At 35.4% G+C, this 18,474-nt stretch overlaps 4 protein-coding genes across 9 annotated transcripts; all 4 read left to right on the top strand.

The window, feature by feature from the left end:
* The first annotated feature begins 2,364 nt into the window (after positions 1–2,364).
* Positions 2,365–7,389, top strand: LOC130746938 (probable protein phosphatase 2C 52). Of its 6 annotated transcripts, none has more exons than XM_057599732.1 (7): positions 2,365–2,584; positions 3,890–3,953; positions 4,045–4,356; positions 4,453–4,797; positions 5,206–5,323; positions 5,412–5,635; positions 6,674–7,389. In XM_057599732.1, exons 3-7 carry the CDS (start codon positions 4,093–4,095, stop codon positions 7,136–7,138), a joined length of 1,416 nt encoding a protein of 471 aa, XP_057455715.1. In that variant the 5' UTR covers positions 2,365–2,584; positions 3,890–3,953; positions 4,045–4,092; the 3' UTR covers positions 7,139–7,389. The 6 variants fall into 6 exon arrangements, with proteins under 6 accessions (XP_057455715.1, XP_057455716.1, XP_057455719.1 ...); XM_057599733.1 differs by having other exon boundaries at positions 4,048–4,356; XM_057599736.1 differs by lacking the exon at positions 2,365–2,584 and adding an exon at positions 3,102–3,293.
* A 4,944-nt stretch (positions 7,390–12,333) lies between these two features.
* On the top strand, positions 12,334–13,012 carry LOC130746940 (putative cell wall protein). Its single transcript, XM_057599738.1, has one exon. It carries the CDS (start codon positions 12,399–12,401, stop codon positions 12,780–12,782), a length of 384 nt encoding a protein of 127 aa, XP_057455721.1. The 5' UTR covers positions 12,334–12,398; the 3' UTR covers positions 12,783–13,012.
* A 2,036-nt stretch (positions 13,013–15,048) lies between these two features.
* On the top strand, positions 15,049–17,075 carry LOC130744932 (pentatricopeptide repeat-containing protein At2g15630, mitochondrial-like). Its single transcript, XM_057597090.1, has 2 exons — positions 15,049–15,144; positions 16,050–17,075. Exons 1-2 carry the CDS (start codon positions 15,049–15,051, stop codon positions 17,073–17,075), a joined length of 1,122 nt encoding a protein of 373 aa, XP_057453073.1.
* An 8-nt stretch (positions 17,076–17,083) lies between these two features.
* Positions 17,084–17,671, top strand: LOC130744933 (pentatricopeptide repeat-containing protein At2g15630, mitochondrial-like). The gene has a single exon (XM_057597091.1). The coding sequence runs from the start codon at positions 17,084–17,086 to the stop codon at positions 17,669–17,671; it is 588 nt and encodes a 195-aa protein (XP_057453074.1).
* Positions 17,672–18,474: the final 803 nt, after the last annotated feature.

An 18,474-nucleotide genomic window follows, 5' to 3' on the forward strand; every position in this document is an offset into this window, starting at 1 on the left:
AATCACTGGATACTTATAATAAATATAAAACTACACATAATTAAATACAAAAGAGCTTGTGGCCTGGTGACATACAATGCTTTTTGGAACTGCAAGGTCTAAGGTTCAAATTATAATGATGACAAAATTTATTTTAAAAATATTTTCTCCTAAAACCATTGACTGACTGATTTTGACTGATTTTCTTGATTCTTGATCGGTTCACTAGTCCAACTTTCCAGTTCAATAATTGTCTGGTTCAATGACCTGACCGAACTGGTCAATAGTTCAGTTCCCGGTCGGACCGACCGCTACAATTCGGTTTCCTTAACACTGCTAAATCTACATACTAATTATTGTCGATAAGCACAATTATAAATTAAACATATGTCATCATGCGATCCATCAAATGGTTGTGAGCTTGCCCGATTGGGAGGTTCGTGCACTTTATCAGTTTTCTTCTTTAAAGATGAAGTCTTCACGTAGGAATCTCGTTGATAGTGTTATGATTGCGCACAATCAACACTCATCTTCTCATCCCCACCGATTTTGACACCAGATCCTCTGTGGGTCATTCCACCACCAACATTCATGGATCCATCGAGAGGACGTTCAGAGCAACCTCGACAAATCAGATCCTCATCAAACATACACGATTCAACTCCTTCACTAGATGACATTAATGATTGTATTATTGATAGTGAAAGTTGAGATTTTGGTGAGTTGAATAGAGAGATTAAGAGATCCTGGACATGTAGAGGATATTGCTTGTGATGCGCATGGTAGACCATTGATTTACTCGGGGGTTGACGAGTATGTTGACTTAAATAAAACAATATTTATATTATTTTGTATTAGCATTATAACATTTAGCAAGCTTTATTTTTGTAATTAAGCAACAATAATTGCCCGTTTGGTGGTCATCCAATCGAGTAAAATATAAGGATCTGTTTAGTGGTCAAGATATGATAAAAGCATGGTAGGATAGAGAGTTGGATAATGACAGGATATGATAAGAGCAGAAGAGACTCTTACCATATCTTGTGTTTGAGGTGGACATGATAATGTTAGGATATGATAGAACAATGTAAAATATATCAAATTTTCCTTTGAATACAAAATACATAATACTTTTCAAAAATTAGTTTTCTTAAATTAACTTTTTAAAACAAAGTGATTATTCTATTAATTTGTTTTTATATTTTTATAAAAGAGCCTATATTTTAAAATTGACTAAAAGTTAATTAATTTATATTTTCTTTTGGTGCATCGGAAAATAGTTAATTAATTTATATTGACTAGCCTATTTTAAATTTTTCCATGAAGGGATTCTATTTTAATTAAATTAAAATTTTATATTTAACCAATTGGATTTAACTTAGTTCTTAGTAGTGGCAAGTGATAAAAAATTAAAAATTAAAAATTAAAATTTTTATTTTTCAAAATTTTATAGTAATTTACAATTTACATTATAAATTACTATACAAGTAGAGAAATATTTTTAAATAATTTCAAATGATAATATAAAATTAGTTTATATTTACTACTAATAAATTAATTTATCAGTGAAGTGAGTAGTCCATTTCCTTATTAGTGAATAATAATTTATTTATTTTTATTATAATGTAAATAAAAAAGGTTAAATAAGTAGTAACAAGTGATAATGATAATTTAATTATTTTATATGAGAAAATTAAATATTTTCACCCTTAATAAAATAGTTTATCTTTTAATTAAATTAATGAGTTACTAAATAATTTTAACCTAACAACAACAACTAGAAATTGATAAATAATAAAATTAGTATATTACTAAAATTAATAGTTCTATATTTATTAATTAATATTATTATAAATTATATAAGATATAAATATCGAAATAATTGAATTTAGGGTTATGGTACTAAAAAATAATCGATAACATATATCATATCCTATCAGGATAACTTTATCTCATCTCTCTCCTAAGGATAATATTTTCATAGGATGAAGATGATAGGATAAGGGACATGATTGCGTTATCTTATCCAGTTGGCACAACAAACAACATATTAGAGCACGATATGACTACACTATCATATCCTGTCTACTTATCATATCCACCAAATAGACCCTTGGTATACAATGATCTTTATTTACTATAAAGAACTAAATCGATCATTTTAAAACATGGCGAGTGCTTCACACAATTTCACACAATCGCGATACTAAATTGACAAAAAAGTGCAATTAAGTAGAGATTAAAACTAACTTTTATAAAATTTAATTGAATAATAATAATTAATAACTTTACTATAATTAATTTTTTTTTCTGACTCACCCTATTAAAATGGACCAATCCAAATCTACTTTTACAAATTAACAATCTTACTATGTTCTTTTTTGACATATCTTCCCTGCTTTTCTCTTTTCTTTCTGCTCTGTCTTCTCTCTCTCTCTCTCTGCTTTTGCAATGAATGCAGCACTACCATCCCCATCCATACACACCCACACTACTACTACTACTTTCCCTTATTAATACTCAAACCCCCTCTCTCTTTCACTCCTTTTCATCTCTCTCTGCTCTTCTCTGATCCTCAACCTTATTCCCCTGCATTCTCAGAAAGGTAATCAATCTCTAACCTCCACCATTTTCCCACTTCACAACTGTCACAAAATTTCATCTTTCCCCCTTGATTTTCCATGTTTACTTGCACTGGTTCAATCCCCTCCATTTTTACCATGTGGGTATGCGTTTTGAGTTTGCTTTGTTGCTTGCTTTGGATAATTGATCATGAAGGATCTGCATCATTCAATGCCTAATTTCTCTTGTTTCTGCATTTTTTTTCATCTGGGTATTCACCTTTTCGGTTTTGGGTTCTGTTTTGTAGTTATCAGTTCTGTTACTTTCTTCTACTACTCATCGTGTTGTGAACGTTTCTACTTGTTTTTTGCTATTTTTTTGGTTGGTTTGACCCTCATTTTCATGGGGACAATTTGCTTAATTATTTGTTAGAAATTCACTATTGCTCTTTAATTTAATGATAATTACGTAACATTTACTTGATCTTCAACTTCTAGTCCCTTTTTTGGGTCTCTTTTGATTCTTTGTTGAAGAGATCGTAGTCACTTTCGTCTTTTTCTGCTTTTGGGTTTTCTTACTTTATCATCTCTTCTCGTATTTCTGTGTAGTGGGAACCAGGCTTTTTTGCATTATTACCATATATCAATTGAGGACAGGCTATGGACAATCTTGTTCTGTAACTGAATGGTTTTGTTCATATCATGTATTCATTCCAATTCAAAGTTGGATCTCTTTCAGATTCGTGAGTTCAAGTACATCAATTTTTATTTTATTTTTAGTACTTCTTTATGTTGAATATTCTTTCTTTCTGATGCTTTATTAGTCCAAAAAGTTTATTTTTCAATTTTTTTGCAAAGTTTCCTCCTCTTTTCTCCTCTTCTATGGCTTTTTATTTTTGTTTAGTTTGGGGTTGTTTTGAATTTAAGAGAGAGAAACTCTTCTGCAGTAAACTTGAGTAAAATATATTATTGTGTTGAGCGTGCATATAGAGATTCTTGGCCTAGTTATTTATTTTATCTGCCTGATGATATCTAATATCTATGTTTAGTAAAAAGGAAAGACAGAAACTTTGGGTCTAAACCCGTTTGAAACATGGTAATAGGACAAGGTTTCTTGTGTCCTGTTTTTGTGCCCTTGTTTGGTTCAGTTTTTAATGAGCAGTTTCTGGATTAAACTATTGCAAAGCCTCCATTTGACCCTGTCAATTACAGACAAATTTTTAGTATAGTCTATTTACCTGTTTTGCTGAGTTTTTCTCTTTTTATACTATTATTTTTACTTGTTGCAATGACTTGATTTTTGAAGACCATATGTTGACTAATATAGTCACCTGTTTTCTTGTGTTCAGCTGGTTTCATTATCCTTTCAAATAGCTTCATTTGACAGTGGAGGAAAGGCCCCATTTTTCTACAGTGAGTAGTTGTAAAGTGGCTTATATTTTGGCTTGAGAGAATATTTGGAGTTTAGGATTGTTAGCTCAATTGACCAGACTTGCAATCTCAGCAGTTGATGTGAGATCTACAGTGGAAAAGAGAAGCAACTTTGTAGCAGATGGGTTGTTGTGTCTCAACAAGAAGTAAAAGCACTTGTAGCAGCAGGAGCAATGGAGAGAGGGTCTCTCCATCTTGCTTGGAAGTTGGATTCTGTGGGCAAAAGAGAGCAACAAGGAGAACATTTTCTGATCATGTTATTTCTCTACACCATTTACCCTCCTTACCCAGCAGAATTTTCGCTAATGGAAAGAGCCGCGGGTCCTGCATATTCACGCAGCAAGGCCGCAAGGGTATTAATCAGGACGCCATGATTGTGTGGGAAGTAAGTATGTTCATCTTATTACGGGTGATGCATGAGCATTGCTCATGAGTGATTGAAGGAGTGACTAACATACTAATTTGAATCTGTGCTTTGCAGGATTTCATGTCTGAAGATATGACCTTTTGTGGTGTCTTTGATGGCCATGGTCCACATGGTCATCTTGTTGCACGCAAAGTGAGGGATACCTTGCCATTGAAACTGCTTTCATTTTTGCATTCTGGTGAATCAAAGAGAAATGGGTCGGGTAAAGGTTGCTTCAAAGGGAACATAAAACCTGACAGTGGAGAGTCTGAGAATGATTGTTCTGCCGAGGATAAACTGAACTCGACATGGAGAGAAGCTTTAATGAAGGCATACAAGGCTATGGACAAAGAACTCAGGTCTCATCCAAATCTAGACTGCTTCTGTAGTGGGAGCACAGCCGTGACTATAATAAAGCAGGTAGCAGATCTGAACTCTTGTTTTCCATAACTTTACTGTGTTTGGATGTACAATTCAAAATTTCAAGAAAATAATAACTTGGTTTATTTTGATTATTGTCATTTTTTGAGTCTTTTGTCAGGAATTAAGAAATTTGGTGGAGAATATTTGATAGGTTGAGGGTGAGGGGTAAAGGAGGAGAGTTTGAGGGAAGGGATTTTCAAAAATTCCTTCTAAAAAGGATGGAATTTTAAATCTTTTATTTTGAGTTAGGAAATTACCCTATAAAATTACCTTAATTTTCAAGATACTCTGATTTGATATCCTGTATTTTGGATTAAGCAATGTAAAATCCCCTCAACAAATTTATTCTCTCAATTAAATCCCCATCCAAACACATTGAGTTTTTATAATTTCTTATCTCAACAGGGTTCAAATCTGTTCATGGCCAGTATCGGGGATTCTCGAGCAATCATGGGATCCAAGGACAGCAATGACTCCATGGTGGCAGTTCAGTTGACTGTTGATTTGAAGCCTGATTTGCCAAGTATGTCTTATGCCATCGTCATTTATTCTCTGTTGAATATATGCTTTTCTGTTGATATTGACACCAACTTGGATGGAAACTCTTATAGGGGAAGCAGAAAGAATTAAGCGATGCAAAGGTAGGGTATTTGCTTTACAAGATGAGCCAGAAGTGCCGAGGGTGTGGTTGCCTTTTGATGATGCACCAGGGTTAGCAATGGCTAGAGCATTTGGAGATTTCTGCTTGAAGGAGTATGGTGTGATTTCCATACCAGAATTTTCTCACCGGCAACTTACAGACAGAGATCAATTCATTGTAATTGCCTCAGATGGGGTAAGATTAAGAATTTTCAATGTCATATCAATTTCTTTAGTACTTTGTTTAATTATGCTTTGCCATTTCAGAAATTGTGTTATGATTTTTATCCCTGTCCGACTAGGAAATTTTAGCATACATGATCTGCAATTTCAAGGTTGGTTTCTGTTGGTTAATATGGCTTTGTTGCTGCCTTGAAGAAATCATCTTACAAGGTCGAGCTGTGATATTGAAATAAGAAAATGTGGTCAGTGTAGGCAAATATCTAGGCTAGCATAGCATGAACCATATGGTCATAAGGAAACTGAGAAGTGTCTTTTCGAAACTAACCATTGAGTGGAAATAGAGTGTTTAGCAATTTGACTGAACCAGTAACTTCTCGGGCTGTTTGTCAATCTGCACCATTACAGTTAAATTAGCTGGCATTCTGACAACTCAGACGGCGGTATTTCTTAAGCAATAAGCTCTCTTCAATATGAAGAAATATATAAATTCTGTTCATAATGCAAGCTTTCTCATTCTGGCCTGTTATTGAATTATTCTTATCTTTTTTTCTTTTGGGGTACAAGAGTGAAGTGCTGATATCTGATTTTTCATGAGTTGAACGGAAGATAAACAAAGAGCCTCTCTTTGGGTTGCCAAATAGAGTTATCTTCTTTTCATTCGTGGGATAAGTTTGTTTTAGCATGAACATTATATGACCTACATTTTTTGCAACACCTTTCATGTAGAGCTGTAAATTAACTTGGCTTATATACAATCTACGCAGAAAATATTTTCTACGTGAAAGGTGTTGCAAAAAATGTTGGTCATATACCAATTCGTTCATTTGAAAGGCACAAGAGCTGTAAAGTAACTTTGTTTATATACAATCTACGTAGAAAAACATTTCCGCTACATAATAATGCTATTCATTGAAATATCTAATATGGAAAAGAAAATAGTAAGTTCTTTGAATGTGCAAGTATAAGGGAAGTGGACGTAACTTAGAGGATATCGACTTTTGAGTTTCCATCTTCCACTGAATGATATTGATTCTCTTAATGCTTTGTTCAGGTCTGGGATGTTTTAAGCAATGAGGAGGTGGTTGAGATTGTATCTTCATCCCCAACGCGAGCATCAGCAGCTAGAACAGTGGTAAATTCCGCTGCTCGGGAGTGGAAACTTAAATATCCAACTTCAAGGATGGATGACTGTGCTGTTGTGTGCTTATTTCTGGATGGGAAAATGGACTCAGAATCAGATTATGATGAACAAGGCTTTTCTTCTGCAACCATCCAGAGCAACCATTCAGGCAACCCAATTGAGTCAGATGATGGACAAAAATCAGAGCCATGTTTGCAGAGGAACTTCACAGTGAGATCCTCGGAAGAAGATGAGACTAATGGAGCAGTACCTGTCGATGTTGAAGATGCAACATCATACGCTGATGATCAAAACTGGTCAGGTTTGGAGGGGGTAACTCGGGTAAACTCGCTTGTTCAACTTCCTAGATTTTCTGAGGAAAGGCCAAATTCATGATAGATTATTGTTAATACCTGGTGCAACAGTGATTTCAAGATAGTAGAATTTTGTGGAAGTGGTATCATTTTGATGCTCTTTTGTTTACTAAAAGTACTTGTAGAAAACTAATGCTTAGTTAAGGTCACAAAATGTAAGTGTTTCAGCATAATGCAAGGCGGTGATAACAGGCATTGAGATGTTTATCTGTATCAGATTGCATTCTTGCAAAGGTAATCTTGAGATATAATGCAACATTTTTCAAGGGAAAATTCTTGTCTTTGCTAAACATAAATTGGGGATGGTTTTCAATTGAAAATCAAGCAAACACTAAAGTATTCCAGCAAGTAAGCTAAAGTCCATTGTTTGAGTTTGAATGCAGAAGAAGTAGAAGGAACAAATTGTTTCATTAGCCTAAAAGTCCTTCTAAGTTTGTGTTGGATACTGTATTTATAATAATATAATTTTATTTTTAAACTTTTGCGATTAATAATTCATTTTTTTAGTAATTAAATTAAGGTTTAATCATTAAATTAATCACTTGTTTGTAAGAGAATTTGATTTTAGTCTCTTCCCGGAAAATAACTTGGTCCCCATCCCCACGATTGTAGCCAGTTTGGTTTTGGTCACTGTCAGAGAGCAGAGTTCGAATAAGTGCTTTTTGGTTCGTTTCAAAACGGACCCTAAGTTGATTCCCCCCCCTCTCTCACACACACATATATATATATATGATTAATGGTCAAATTAGTCCCTGACTTTATAAGCGAGTTTAATTTTAGTTTAGTCTCTATGAGGAAAAAAACGTTTAGGGGTGGTCATTTTTACAATTAATGACGGTTTTTGACCGTTACTAAACGTCATTTTTCCTAAGAGGGTTTAAAATCAAACTCACTTATAAATTCAAAGAATAATTTGACAATTAACATATATATATATATAGTATGCCATGCTCATGGAATATTCATACTCTTCTTCTTACCGGTAATGTTTATTTTTTTTGAAATGGAAAATGGCAAGGATACGATTTACCGGTAATGTTGAATCCCAACAAATTTGAATGTTTGGTGATAGAGTGCCATCACTACTGAAATATATATCTCCAACTAAATCTAGAACATTTTATCATGAACTGGAAATTACTTATTAAGGAAATGTATAATTGAAAGCTTTATGTAAAGTAAACTGAATCATGATAAATGATGATAAGCCATAAAAAAGCTGCATGGGGGCCCAATCGGAAAAGACTAACGTAAAAGGAACGTTATTAGTTATATTATGTCAATTATGTCAAATGTATTGATTTTATTTAATAAAACTATTAAATATTTTGGCGTTCTTTCCGTAACATTCTAAAATGGAAGAGTTCTTTTCCCCTATTCAGTTCATTATTTAAAATACAAATGAATAAATTATAAAAATTTAATATATAAGAATTTATGATAAAAAATATATATCAAAGCTCTTCACTTGTAAATGAATATTAAATAAATTGCACTAATTTTTTTAAAAAAAATTTATCCAAGTTATATTATTAGTTTTTGATGATATAAACATTCAACGACAACTTGAGTGACCTGTCTTCTTGAACTTCAACTCATCACATTCATTGATGAGATTCGGTTATTATTTGTGATGTGAGCCCTGCAACTTCAATCATATATGCTTACACTTTTCGACCATCTCATTTTTGTTTTTTACTTTTTCGGTTTTCTAGTGAGAAAAAAATTGTTCCTAATATATTTTGCTTACACTCTGTTAAGAAAGTTGTTTATTTTGAGCGTTAGTGCAAACACAACGATAATGTTTGTGTATGTTTTGTTTTAGTGTTACTTGCAAACTTCAATTCAATGTATCCAATATAGAAATTAAAATTTGGACAAGAAATTTTTTGCCGGATTGTCAAATGTAGATTGAAGCTGGAGATGATAAGAAATATGAACAAAACATTATTTCTATTCATCCCCCACCCTTTTCAACTTATCCCAACCATGGAATACACACTTTTCCATTCATAATCTCTTCCTCCCCTTTTGATTCCACTCATTTTCCTTATAAACAAACCATGTATAAGTATGTTTGGTATGTAGAAGAAAAGTGGGAAAAAAATGAAAAGAAAGAAAGGAAATAGAAAATGAGATGAATTTTTGGAAGAAGAAAATACAAAGATGGAAGGAGAAAAGAGTGATGGATGGTTAAACCACAATCATCATGTAGAAGATTGATAAGCAAAGTGAGAAGAAGCCACAAGGAGATCACACTTGATAATTCGCATGTTAGGGTTTCTAGAGATAAGGTAGGAGTTAAACTCGGTGCCCACTAGGGTGGGCACTTTGCATTTTGGTCCACCGGTGGACCAAACTTAAACACCGTTGGATTTAAGAATCTTGGAATATTCTTTATTTAGATGGCTAGGATTTGATGGATGATCAAAGGGTAAAAAAGTAAAAAGACCCTTTTTTCTGGTTGTTTTGGTCATGGGTATTGCGTGACTAGTTCAGAGAAAGTGCATTGAGGGTGTGCCTTTGCTGGCCTTGCATAAGACCATCCACAATGGATGGTTGAATGGGGTGTTTGATGTTGTTGAAAGTTGTTGAATAGGTTTAATGGTTTGTTGAAATTGGTTGAAAGGGGAGAGAGAGTGTCAAATTGTTGAAAATTTTCAACATGTTTAAAGAGCCTGCGGTATGCCACGTGGCGCGAGGCCAGTGGCCACCGCAGGCGCGTGTGCAACACGCGCAGACAAGGCGCGCTGCGCGTCACGCGCCTTGTCTGCAGGAGAGATAAAACGGATTTTTCTGCCCCTGCCACGTGGCAGCCTCTGGTTGGTCAGTCTGGATTTCGTTTTTCCTTATCTTTTGAACTCAATTATTTCATCAAAAAAAATTATACCAAAATTCATGATTTTTTTTCTCTATAAATAGAGACTTGGTTCGTTTGATTTGGATACAGAAAAAAAAAAACCAAGTTTTTTCACTCTCTTATTATCTCTCTCACCATCTTATTTATCTATCTATTAGCATTTGTATTGAAATGGATCCCAACAATCACCATTTCAACACCCAGAATTCTTCAAACAACCCATTTTACAACCAAAAATATTTAAGTGTTAAGTGTTAAGTGTTTATTGTTTTAATTTAATTTAAATTGATAATTGTAATTTTATGTAATTATAAAAACAAAAATATAAGATTAAATAAAAATGTGTAATAAAAAAGTGGTGGGGTAGGGTGAGTGGTGAGTGGTGGGGTAGGGTGTTGAGAGTTAAGTAAAACCATTGGAGTGGGTAATTGTTGAAAGTTTGTTGAATTGGAGAGAGAAGATGATGTGGAGTGTTGGGAAGAGAAAAAGTGGGGTAGAAAAGGGTTAAACAAAACATTTTTTGTTTAACCATTGTATATGGTCTAATACCAGTTATCCAAGAGAATCAGAACGGTTAACTTGCTTCATCATCTTCTTAGAATAAACCCAAAACAGCGACCCTGCAAACAGAGCCAAAACGAAAGCCCCTGCAGTGACAACCCCATCAACCGCTCCCAAATCTCATTCGATGTATTTTCGGACGGGTCCGGAGAAGGAGCGGCGGCGGCGACGACGCTGTTGAGAAACCTGTTCCACCGAATGACGAGTTGAAGCTCCACCACTCCACCCACCCGGTGAGTCTCCATGTTATCATGCGTTGAAGCGGACCCATGTCAAGATTCATCGATAAAATGGGATCTTTCGGTTTCAGATTGGAATACGAGACCCAAACATTCAACCCCTGAATGGACCCATCGAACTCGATCCACGCGTTCACCGTGTCGCCACTCTTCAGATCTGGGTTCGATTGACAGAACCAATTTTCAACACTGGTCTTGAAAGGAGGAGTAGCAGCAACACTGTTAAAAAACGGAAATTAAATAAGGATCGATCAATCCAATTCCAGAATCAGGAGCAAACTACATTTGTTTCAGATCTGTATGTGTGGGTGTGGGTTTGACAAAAATCTGAAGAATTGATATAATATAGGGGTGAGCTAACATGCATTTCCATGGATCCATTTGTTTTCTAGATTATATAGAAATTTAACACAAACAAATATTACAGAGATTGAAATCATTTGAGATCGAGGAGTAGAAATAATAATAAGTAATGGAAATTTCAATTTCAATGTCCAGTATATTAAAGCAGCTTAATAATCAGAATCATCAGAGTAAAAGGGCGTTTCATGTTCTGTTGAGGATGGTACTCAAGGTAGTGTGGAAGGTAGAGTGGAAGGGAGAAAGAAAGGAACGAAAAAGTCTAAAATATCCCCTAGTCCACCAGTGGACCAAAATGCAAAGTGCCCACCCTAGTGAGCACCGTTAAATTCAATTTCAAAATATGATCTAAGGTGGTGGGAAATACAAAATTGAACTCCCAATATAGTGGAGTTCAAGGGAAGGGGCAGCTAAATGGTGAATGGGCCAAGCCCATGATGGTTGCCCAGGAAACGAAGGAAGATGCAAAATGAAGAAGAGAATCTGAGTTATGTGAATTGGATGGGGAACCAATATTTTTAGTGGACCAATATTAATTTCAATCATTAATGAAAAAGTGTTAAAAATGAGTGTTGGTAACGTTTTCCTTAAAAACAATTGTTCTTTTTCACTGGATTGTGAATGATAGTCAGACATACAAACAGTACAGACATCCAACAGATTTCTCATTTCTCTTCCTATCTTTTTATTCCATCATATATCACATTAGTTAGTTCTCTCTCAATTCTTTCTTTCTCACTCTGGATATCTTGTCTGTTGGATATCTGCACAATGGGTATGCCTACAAATATTTTACGGTGTGAAAAGGGCATGTTGAAAGTGCCGCTACATAGTGCATTAACTACCACTTCTCTTTCAGCTTAAAAAATGCTCAAGTAACAACTAGCAAGTGAAAGTAATAAAACATCTAGAATGTAGGTAGAAGCAATCCCAAGATTTCTACATATTACGGTGCATAAATCAGCCATGTGAAGGCTGCATTTAGTAGCCGATACAACTTTGGTGAATATCTTCTACAAATGGTAATAATAAACTGAGGCTGAACAAATGATTTACTAGCATGCATCATGATTCATGAACCACGACCCTGCCAGCGACATTTCCTCAAGAAACACTTTACTCACCGCCAAAGTTCACTCAATACTGCAGAATCTAGAACTATATAATGCAGTCACCCCCTTCTAGCTTCTTCAACTCAAAAGTTGTTGAATACCAGAATACACATCACTGATAACCTCTTTGCACTTGTTATCTGAGAGAGAATGGCTCACAGAGTTTCCCTTTTACTCTCACTCCTTCTCATCTCCAATATCCTCCTTGTCGCAGTTGCTGGACGAAGCAACATTGCCATGAACTCTAACACCCAGGACAAGAAAGAGCCTGAGTTCTTGTTCAAGCATGATGGCAGAGTGTACATTCCAGGCGTTGGACCAGTAGGATTTCCACCAAAGCATGGGCTTATACCCCAGAATCCATTTACTGGTGGCGCTGGAAGAGCTGGAACAGGAGCTGGAGCCGGATCAGGATCGGGTCGACCAGGACGCAGTTATGTTCCCGGTGGTGATGACACCTTTGTTCCTAACCCTGGCTATGAGGTTCCCATTCCTGGAGGTGGTGGCAGTGTTCCAGCACCAATTCGTCCATGATTTTACTCATGCATGGTTGTAATAACTAGACCGAGTTTGTGAGCCTGTTATGCTTAGATGGTGTTTTGGTTTTCTGCTAGCGAGCCATAAATAAGTGTGCTAGATGTAGCATACTGCAATCTTACTTTGGTATGTATCGTGTGTGCACTACGAACTGCTCAGTCTTCCTCTGCTCTTTCCATGTAGCCTTGTTTGAAGATGAATGAAGTAATTCCTCTTAGCTCTTTCAATTGTTATTCAAAGTAGATGCTGATTATGGGTCCTCAAAAATGATTCTAGTAACTGCACTAAGTGACTTGTCATTCTTTTGAAGCTTTCTAAATGGGAATTTAAAAGCAGGAATTTGAGGTTTAAAAGTTAAAACCTGCAAATCCACCTTACTAATAAATATGGGGCCATTCAGAACAAGATAAATTAATGCAGACTTTGCATTTAAGTAAATAACCACATTGAGCAGATGTTAACATTAATTAGGACAGGGATTCTATTGACCCAGAACAGATATCATAGATCTAACCCTTCAATTTTACACTTCAAATCAGCCAACTGGTACAAATACTATAAAGTATAAAACAAGCATCTTCGGTATAGAAGAAAAACATCATATATTTTCATCAACATTTCACATCATACTAAAAAAGAGAAGTTTAGTACAAAAACATATGAATAAGAATGCTATCAGTCAGGGAAGAAACCAAACTACCACAAGTCTTATTAATGTAAAAGTAGTTGTCTAGAATTGCTTTATTTGTTTCTAAATTTTTGTTCAACAGATTTTGAATTTAAACTAATTTGAGTACAAAATAAGTTTTAGTCTAAACATGTTTTTGTACCCCTGTCTGGTCTACCCTCCCCTAGGTTGAGACACCAGGTACATTATTGAGTAAGTTATCCTTCGATCCAGGGACCAGTAATATCAGCATTTCGAAAAAAGCCCCCCATTCCAATGCCTAAAAAATTTTACTTTGCTGTCACCATAAATGTGCATCTCTGCAATCAATCCTCTATGAAGTTTAGCTGTCACCCTTTATCATAGTAAAAAAGATCATACTCATAGAAGATGGTATGGCTACATAATCTTACTTGAAACAGATGAAACATAACATATTCAACTGCGCAATTTTGGTATTCCAGAGCAGAAGTTTCTCAATACAGATGGATGGTAGATATTCAAGGGACAACACTTAAGTACCCTAAAGATGTACTCATGTGAAAGATAGTTCTGAGTGGAAAAACTAAAGTGTTAAGCTATGTAATTAATTTAATCATATGTAGAATCTTCAATATCCAAGTATGACATGCTAGGATCTGATCAAAACTGAGCAATGCCGCAACCTTCCAGCTTTGAATTAGATCTGCCATACGACATCAGACAAGTATCCTGCCAAAATAAAACAAGGATAGGAAGATGTAAATTAAATAAAGCATTCTAGGGGAAGTAAAGTATTATTAGCACCTGAAATGCACAAAGTCTTGGAATGTAACTTAAAGTATATTTCAAAAACTAGAAGAATTCAGAAGCCAAAAGAAACTCCCAAAACATAAAATTTCTATTGATCCACACAATATAAGAAGGTGGAAGTAATATAATCAACATGAAAAGATAATCAAGAAAATTAGTAAAGATTCCCAAAGGGATAAGCAAACATTCATTAACCAATACCTCCTACAATTGTTCAACATCTTCCACTGGGAAGGACAACAAACATCCCATAATTCATTCAATTCTTTACCAAATTTCATTCAATTCCCATAAAATAATCATGCTTGAGTTAGTTACTAACTTAAAATCACTATTTTTGACAAAACTCTATCAACCTAGGCCTAGCTGTAGCTCAAAGCCTCAAACTCAAGATCTGTTTTCTTTTCTTTTTCTTTTCCACCAAGTTAAAACCAAAAGTCATATAAAAAATTGAGATTGATCTAATATAGCATGATGAATATACAAGAAAAATCAGAGATACAAAAACAATGCTATATCAAATCAAGAAAAAGCTACAAATTCTGATGAAGTGAAGGATACAAACAGAGAACCTCCCATATCAAAAAGCTTTGAACATAACATCTGTAGCATCTAAGAAATGAAGAAAAATGAAATTCTTATGGAATGCGATTAATAAAGAGAAATGGGGTGGATACTTGATGAAAGCTGTTGGTGTGATTTGAGGAATCAAATGCCGACGAATTTGAAGATGATGAAGCAGAGGAAACCCAGAAAGATCAAGAGGAAAAGGTAATCAACGAAGACGAAGAATGTGGTCGAGCCATGGTTCCTGTTCTTCTTGATTTTGGCCGCGGAATCGTCCATTTCTTCGATCTTCGCCATTCGTTCGAATTGCAGCTTCAGACATGGAAGTCATTCGTAAGAAACGCACGTTTGGAGATGTTTTGGGCCAAAGGCCCAACTATATTGTTGGCCTTTTAAGCAAAATTGTTATTTGGATAAAAAAAACAAAGAGTAAATAGTTTTTTTTTTATAATTTTAATAGATTAGCTCATTGGGTTTGAACTCTAACCCCTTCATCCTCCCCAACTCTTACTACTTGATATAATAATCGGGGACATCTGATCGACATACGCAATTTATGACAATCTCACACCACCACAAGTTGCCAAGCTTAAGAATATGTGATATTGGCAGTGTAAAACCAACACAAAATGCATGTAAGAAAATTTAATCGAGAATTTTGTAGTGTTTTAATATTTTTATTATTACATTTTTCTTTTTACGTTTTCTAGTTTGTGGTGGTCTGAAGTCGCCACAAAGTGAGTATGTCGATTTGATGACTGAAATTATCAGTCACTGTATATCACAAATTCATAACTCAAAAACAAAAGGTTGAGAGTCATTTACTGCACATCGGCACATCCCATTTCCTTATTTGCACACGTTTGAAATTGAAAACTAAAATTATGAGATAAAGATGTCCAAATGACATGGTGTTGTGGAGGTGGCCTAGCTAAAATCTTAACCGTGAAAGCTAAGAGAAAAAACAGAAAAAGAAAAATGTACATTAAAATTAATTATATATATATATATACTGTTTATTTTTTAATAATTTATCATATTGCTGAGATACGATTTTTTTTTACCGAACCACCCAAGACAACTACAGTAACAATTTTTTTACTAACGTTGGGCTTCAATTCATCCATTTGGGCCTGGGTGACTAGTTTTAGGTTAAAAACGTTTTTCCTTCATCTTCCCCTTGCACACACAGAGACACATTGATAAACCTTATTCTTCACACCATCATCATTATGCAGTCGCTTATGGTGCGCCGATTCGGAACCCTCATCCTCAACTCGCTCTCACACTCCCGAACACGCTCTTTCTCCTCCGTTTCTGCCACCGTTGTTATTCCTGCGCCCACTACATTACCACCACCACCAATCACTGAATCCACACTCCTTCAAGCAGTTGAATCTTCTCAGCGGCATTTCATCGAACACCTTTCCCCACACCTCACCCCTTCCATTCTCCCCTCAGTTCTCACCTCCTTCGACCTCACCACTCGATGCCTCGCCTTCTGCATCCCCTACTGCCTCCCATCCCCCAAACCCTCCGTCAACCACCACCTCCTCCACCCCCTCATTCTCACTGCCGCCGCCAACCTAGAGTCCATTCTCAACGAACTCGCACGTGCCCGGGAGCGTCTCAACATCGAAACCACCAGCGTGTTTGATGCTCTCATCAGGGTTTATTGTGAACTCAAGAAGCCCGATGAGGCTCTGGAATGCTTCAACTTGATGAAGCAAAAAGGGGTTCTGCCAAACATTGAAACTTGCAATGACATGTTGATGTTGTTCCTCAAGTTGAATAAAACCAAGGCTGGGAAGTTTATTCAGCACATGGAAACTCTTGGGGCAGAGCCTGCTATTTATAATTATAACACACTCATACACGACGGAGAGAAGTTCGAAGCAGCTTGTGTGATGTTTCAACATATGACATATCATGGACTTGGTCTAAGTTCTTACAGCGATAATTCTTACATTTTTGTGATGTGTAAAGAAGGAAGGCTTGAGGAAGCATCTGATTTATTTCCTGAGATGATAGAGTCAGAGTCAGGATTGGTGCCACATGCTGTAATATATGATGCCTTGATTCATAAGTACTGCAGGAAAGCGATTACGATTGAAGGGGGTATGGATGATTTATATAAGGCTATTGAATACAAAGATGAGATGATAAGCAGAGGGATAGAACCAACTCGTGTCACTTACACTATGTTGGGTGAGGCATGGTTCGAGGTAGGGAACGCTTGCGAAGGTGGGGAGGTGGGGATATGATAAAAGAAATGCAAGAAAAAGGAATGAAGCCGGATGTTTATACTTATAACACATTGATGAGCGGGTATGCCAAACGCAAGTATATGGATGCAAACAAAGGCCTTCTTTATGATGAAATGGTGGAGAAAAGGATTCAGCCCAATCTGTTAACATATAATACCATGATGCTAGCCTGCTGCAGGTGTTGGGAAGTGGAGGAAGCTCAAAAACTTTTTGATGAGATGAAGACAAGGGGGATCAATCCTGATTATAATAGTTACAATTTACTCATTGGTGGTTATAGTGATAAAAAAGGTGTCATGAAGGAGGCTTTTAGAGTCTATGATGAAATGTTGAAGATGGGATTTGATCCTACTATTACCACTTACGACTCTCTTATAATAGGTTTGTGCAATGAGAATGAAGTTGAGCATGCCGAAGAGCTCCTCAAAGAAATGGTTAGTAAAGGCATTTGTACTCAGAATGACAGGACCTACCTAGCTTTAACTAAGATCATTAAGGAAACACCTGAAGTCGTGGGAAATGACTTGATGGGAGATGCCAGATTCAGGACGATCCTTGAGAATGACAAATACATGTTCTTCAATTGCAAATAAGCGAAGCAAGTCTTCTAACCCTTCAACACATACCTCACACTTGGAAATCTAGAATGACTCACTATATGAAACGTACGTGCAGTTTTTTTTTTATGAATTTCTTCTTTAGCTTTGTTTCCCTTCAGCTCTTAATAAAAAGTCATTTGTTGGATATTCTGTACAAGATTTCATGATGTTCTATGACCAAAAGAAAAAAAAGTATAAGGTTTATCAATGTTTGTCTATGTGTCATGTGTGCAAGGGGAAGATGAAAGGAAACGTTTTTAACCAAAAACTAGTCACCCAGGCCCAAACTAGTCATTTTTTTTTTTGGTAGATTATCACTATTTTGGTAGATGGTACCTCATTTTCATTGTCCCCTTTGATAATTCCTCATTTAAACATATATTTTCATTGTCCCCTTTGATAATTCCTCATTTAAACATACACAACTCATGATTATATTTTTTTGGTACAGATTGAGATTTATCATATGAGTGAAACTTTTACTTCACCGGCTCCACTCACACAAAGACAAATGAAGAAAAAAAAGGCAATATATGTGTCTCATATTATGAAAAACAGAACAAAAGTTCTAGTGCACCAAAAAAAACTTTTGCTTTATACATTTTAATTTTAGTAATTAGCAACTAGAGCAGAACACAACACTAAATAAATTAATGGTGCATTAATAAACATTCATCTTAGGTATTGTTAGCATTTGGGTAAACAACATAAAAACTTATTCATAAGTTAATTTGAAATAATTATTGAAATAAACTCAAAACATGTTATAAGTAGTCATTAATTGTAAGTTGTTTATG

This window comes from Lotus japonicus, chromosome 3, assembly GCF_012489685.1.
Source record: "Lotus japonicus ecotype B-129 chromosome 3, LjGifu_v1.2".
NCBI classification, from domain to species: domain Eukaryota; kingdom Viridiplantae; phylum Streptophyta; class Magnoliopsida; order Fabales; family Fabaceae; genus Lotus; species Lotus japonicus.

What these genes read in the sequence shown, in the direction of transcription:
- LOC130746938 (XM_057599732.1), top strand. Translation starts at nt 4,093, where the DNA reads ATGGGTTGTTGTGTCTCAACAAGAAGTAAAAGCACTTGTAGCAGCAGG. An exon ending in CCGTGACTATAATAAAGCAG is followed by an intron (nt 4,798 to 5,205) that starts GTAGCAGATCTG and finishes TTATCTCAACAG; the next exon opens with GGTTCAAATCTGTTCATGGC. An exon ending in TTGTAATTGCCTCAGATGGG is followed by an intron (nt 5,636 to 6,673) that starts GTAAGATTAAGA and finishes TGCTTTGTTCAG; the next exon opens with GTCTGGGATGTTTTAAGCAA.
- LOC130744932 (XM_057597090.1), top strand. Translation starts at nt 15,049, where the DNA reads ATGGTTCCTGTTCTTCTTGATTTTGGCCGCGGAATCGTCCATTTCTTC. An exon ending in TTCAGACATGGAAGTCATTC is followed by an intron (nt 15,145 to 16,049) that starts GTAAGAAACGCA and finishes ATCATTATGCAG; the next exon opens with TCGCTTATGGTGCGCCGATT.
- LOC130744933 (XM_057597091.1), top strand. Translation starts at nt 17,084, where the DNA reads ATGCAAGAAAAAGGAATGAAGCCGGATGTTTATACTTATAACACATTG.
- LOC130746940 (XM_057599738.1), top strand. Translation starts at nt 12,399, where the DNA reads ATGGCTCACAGAGTTTCCCTTTTACTCTCACTCCTTCTCATCTCCAAT.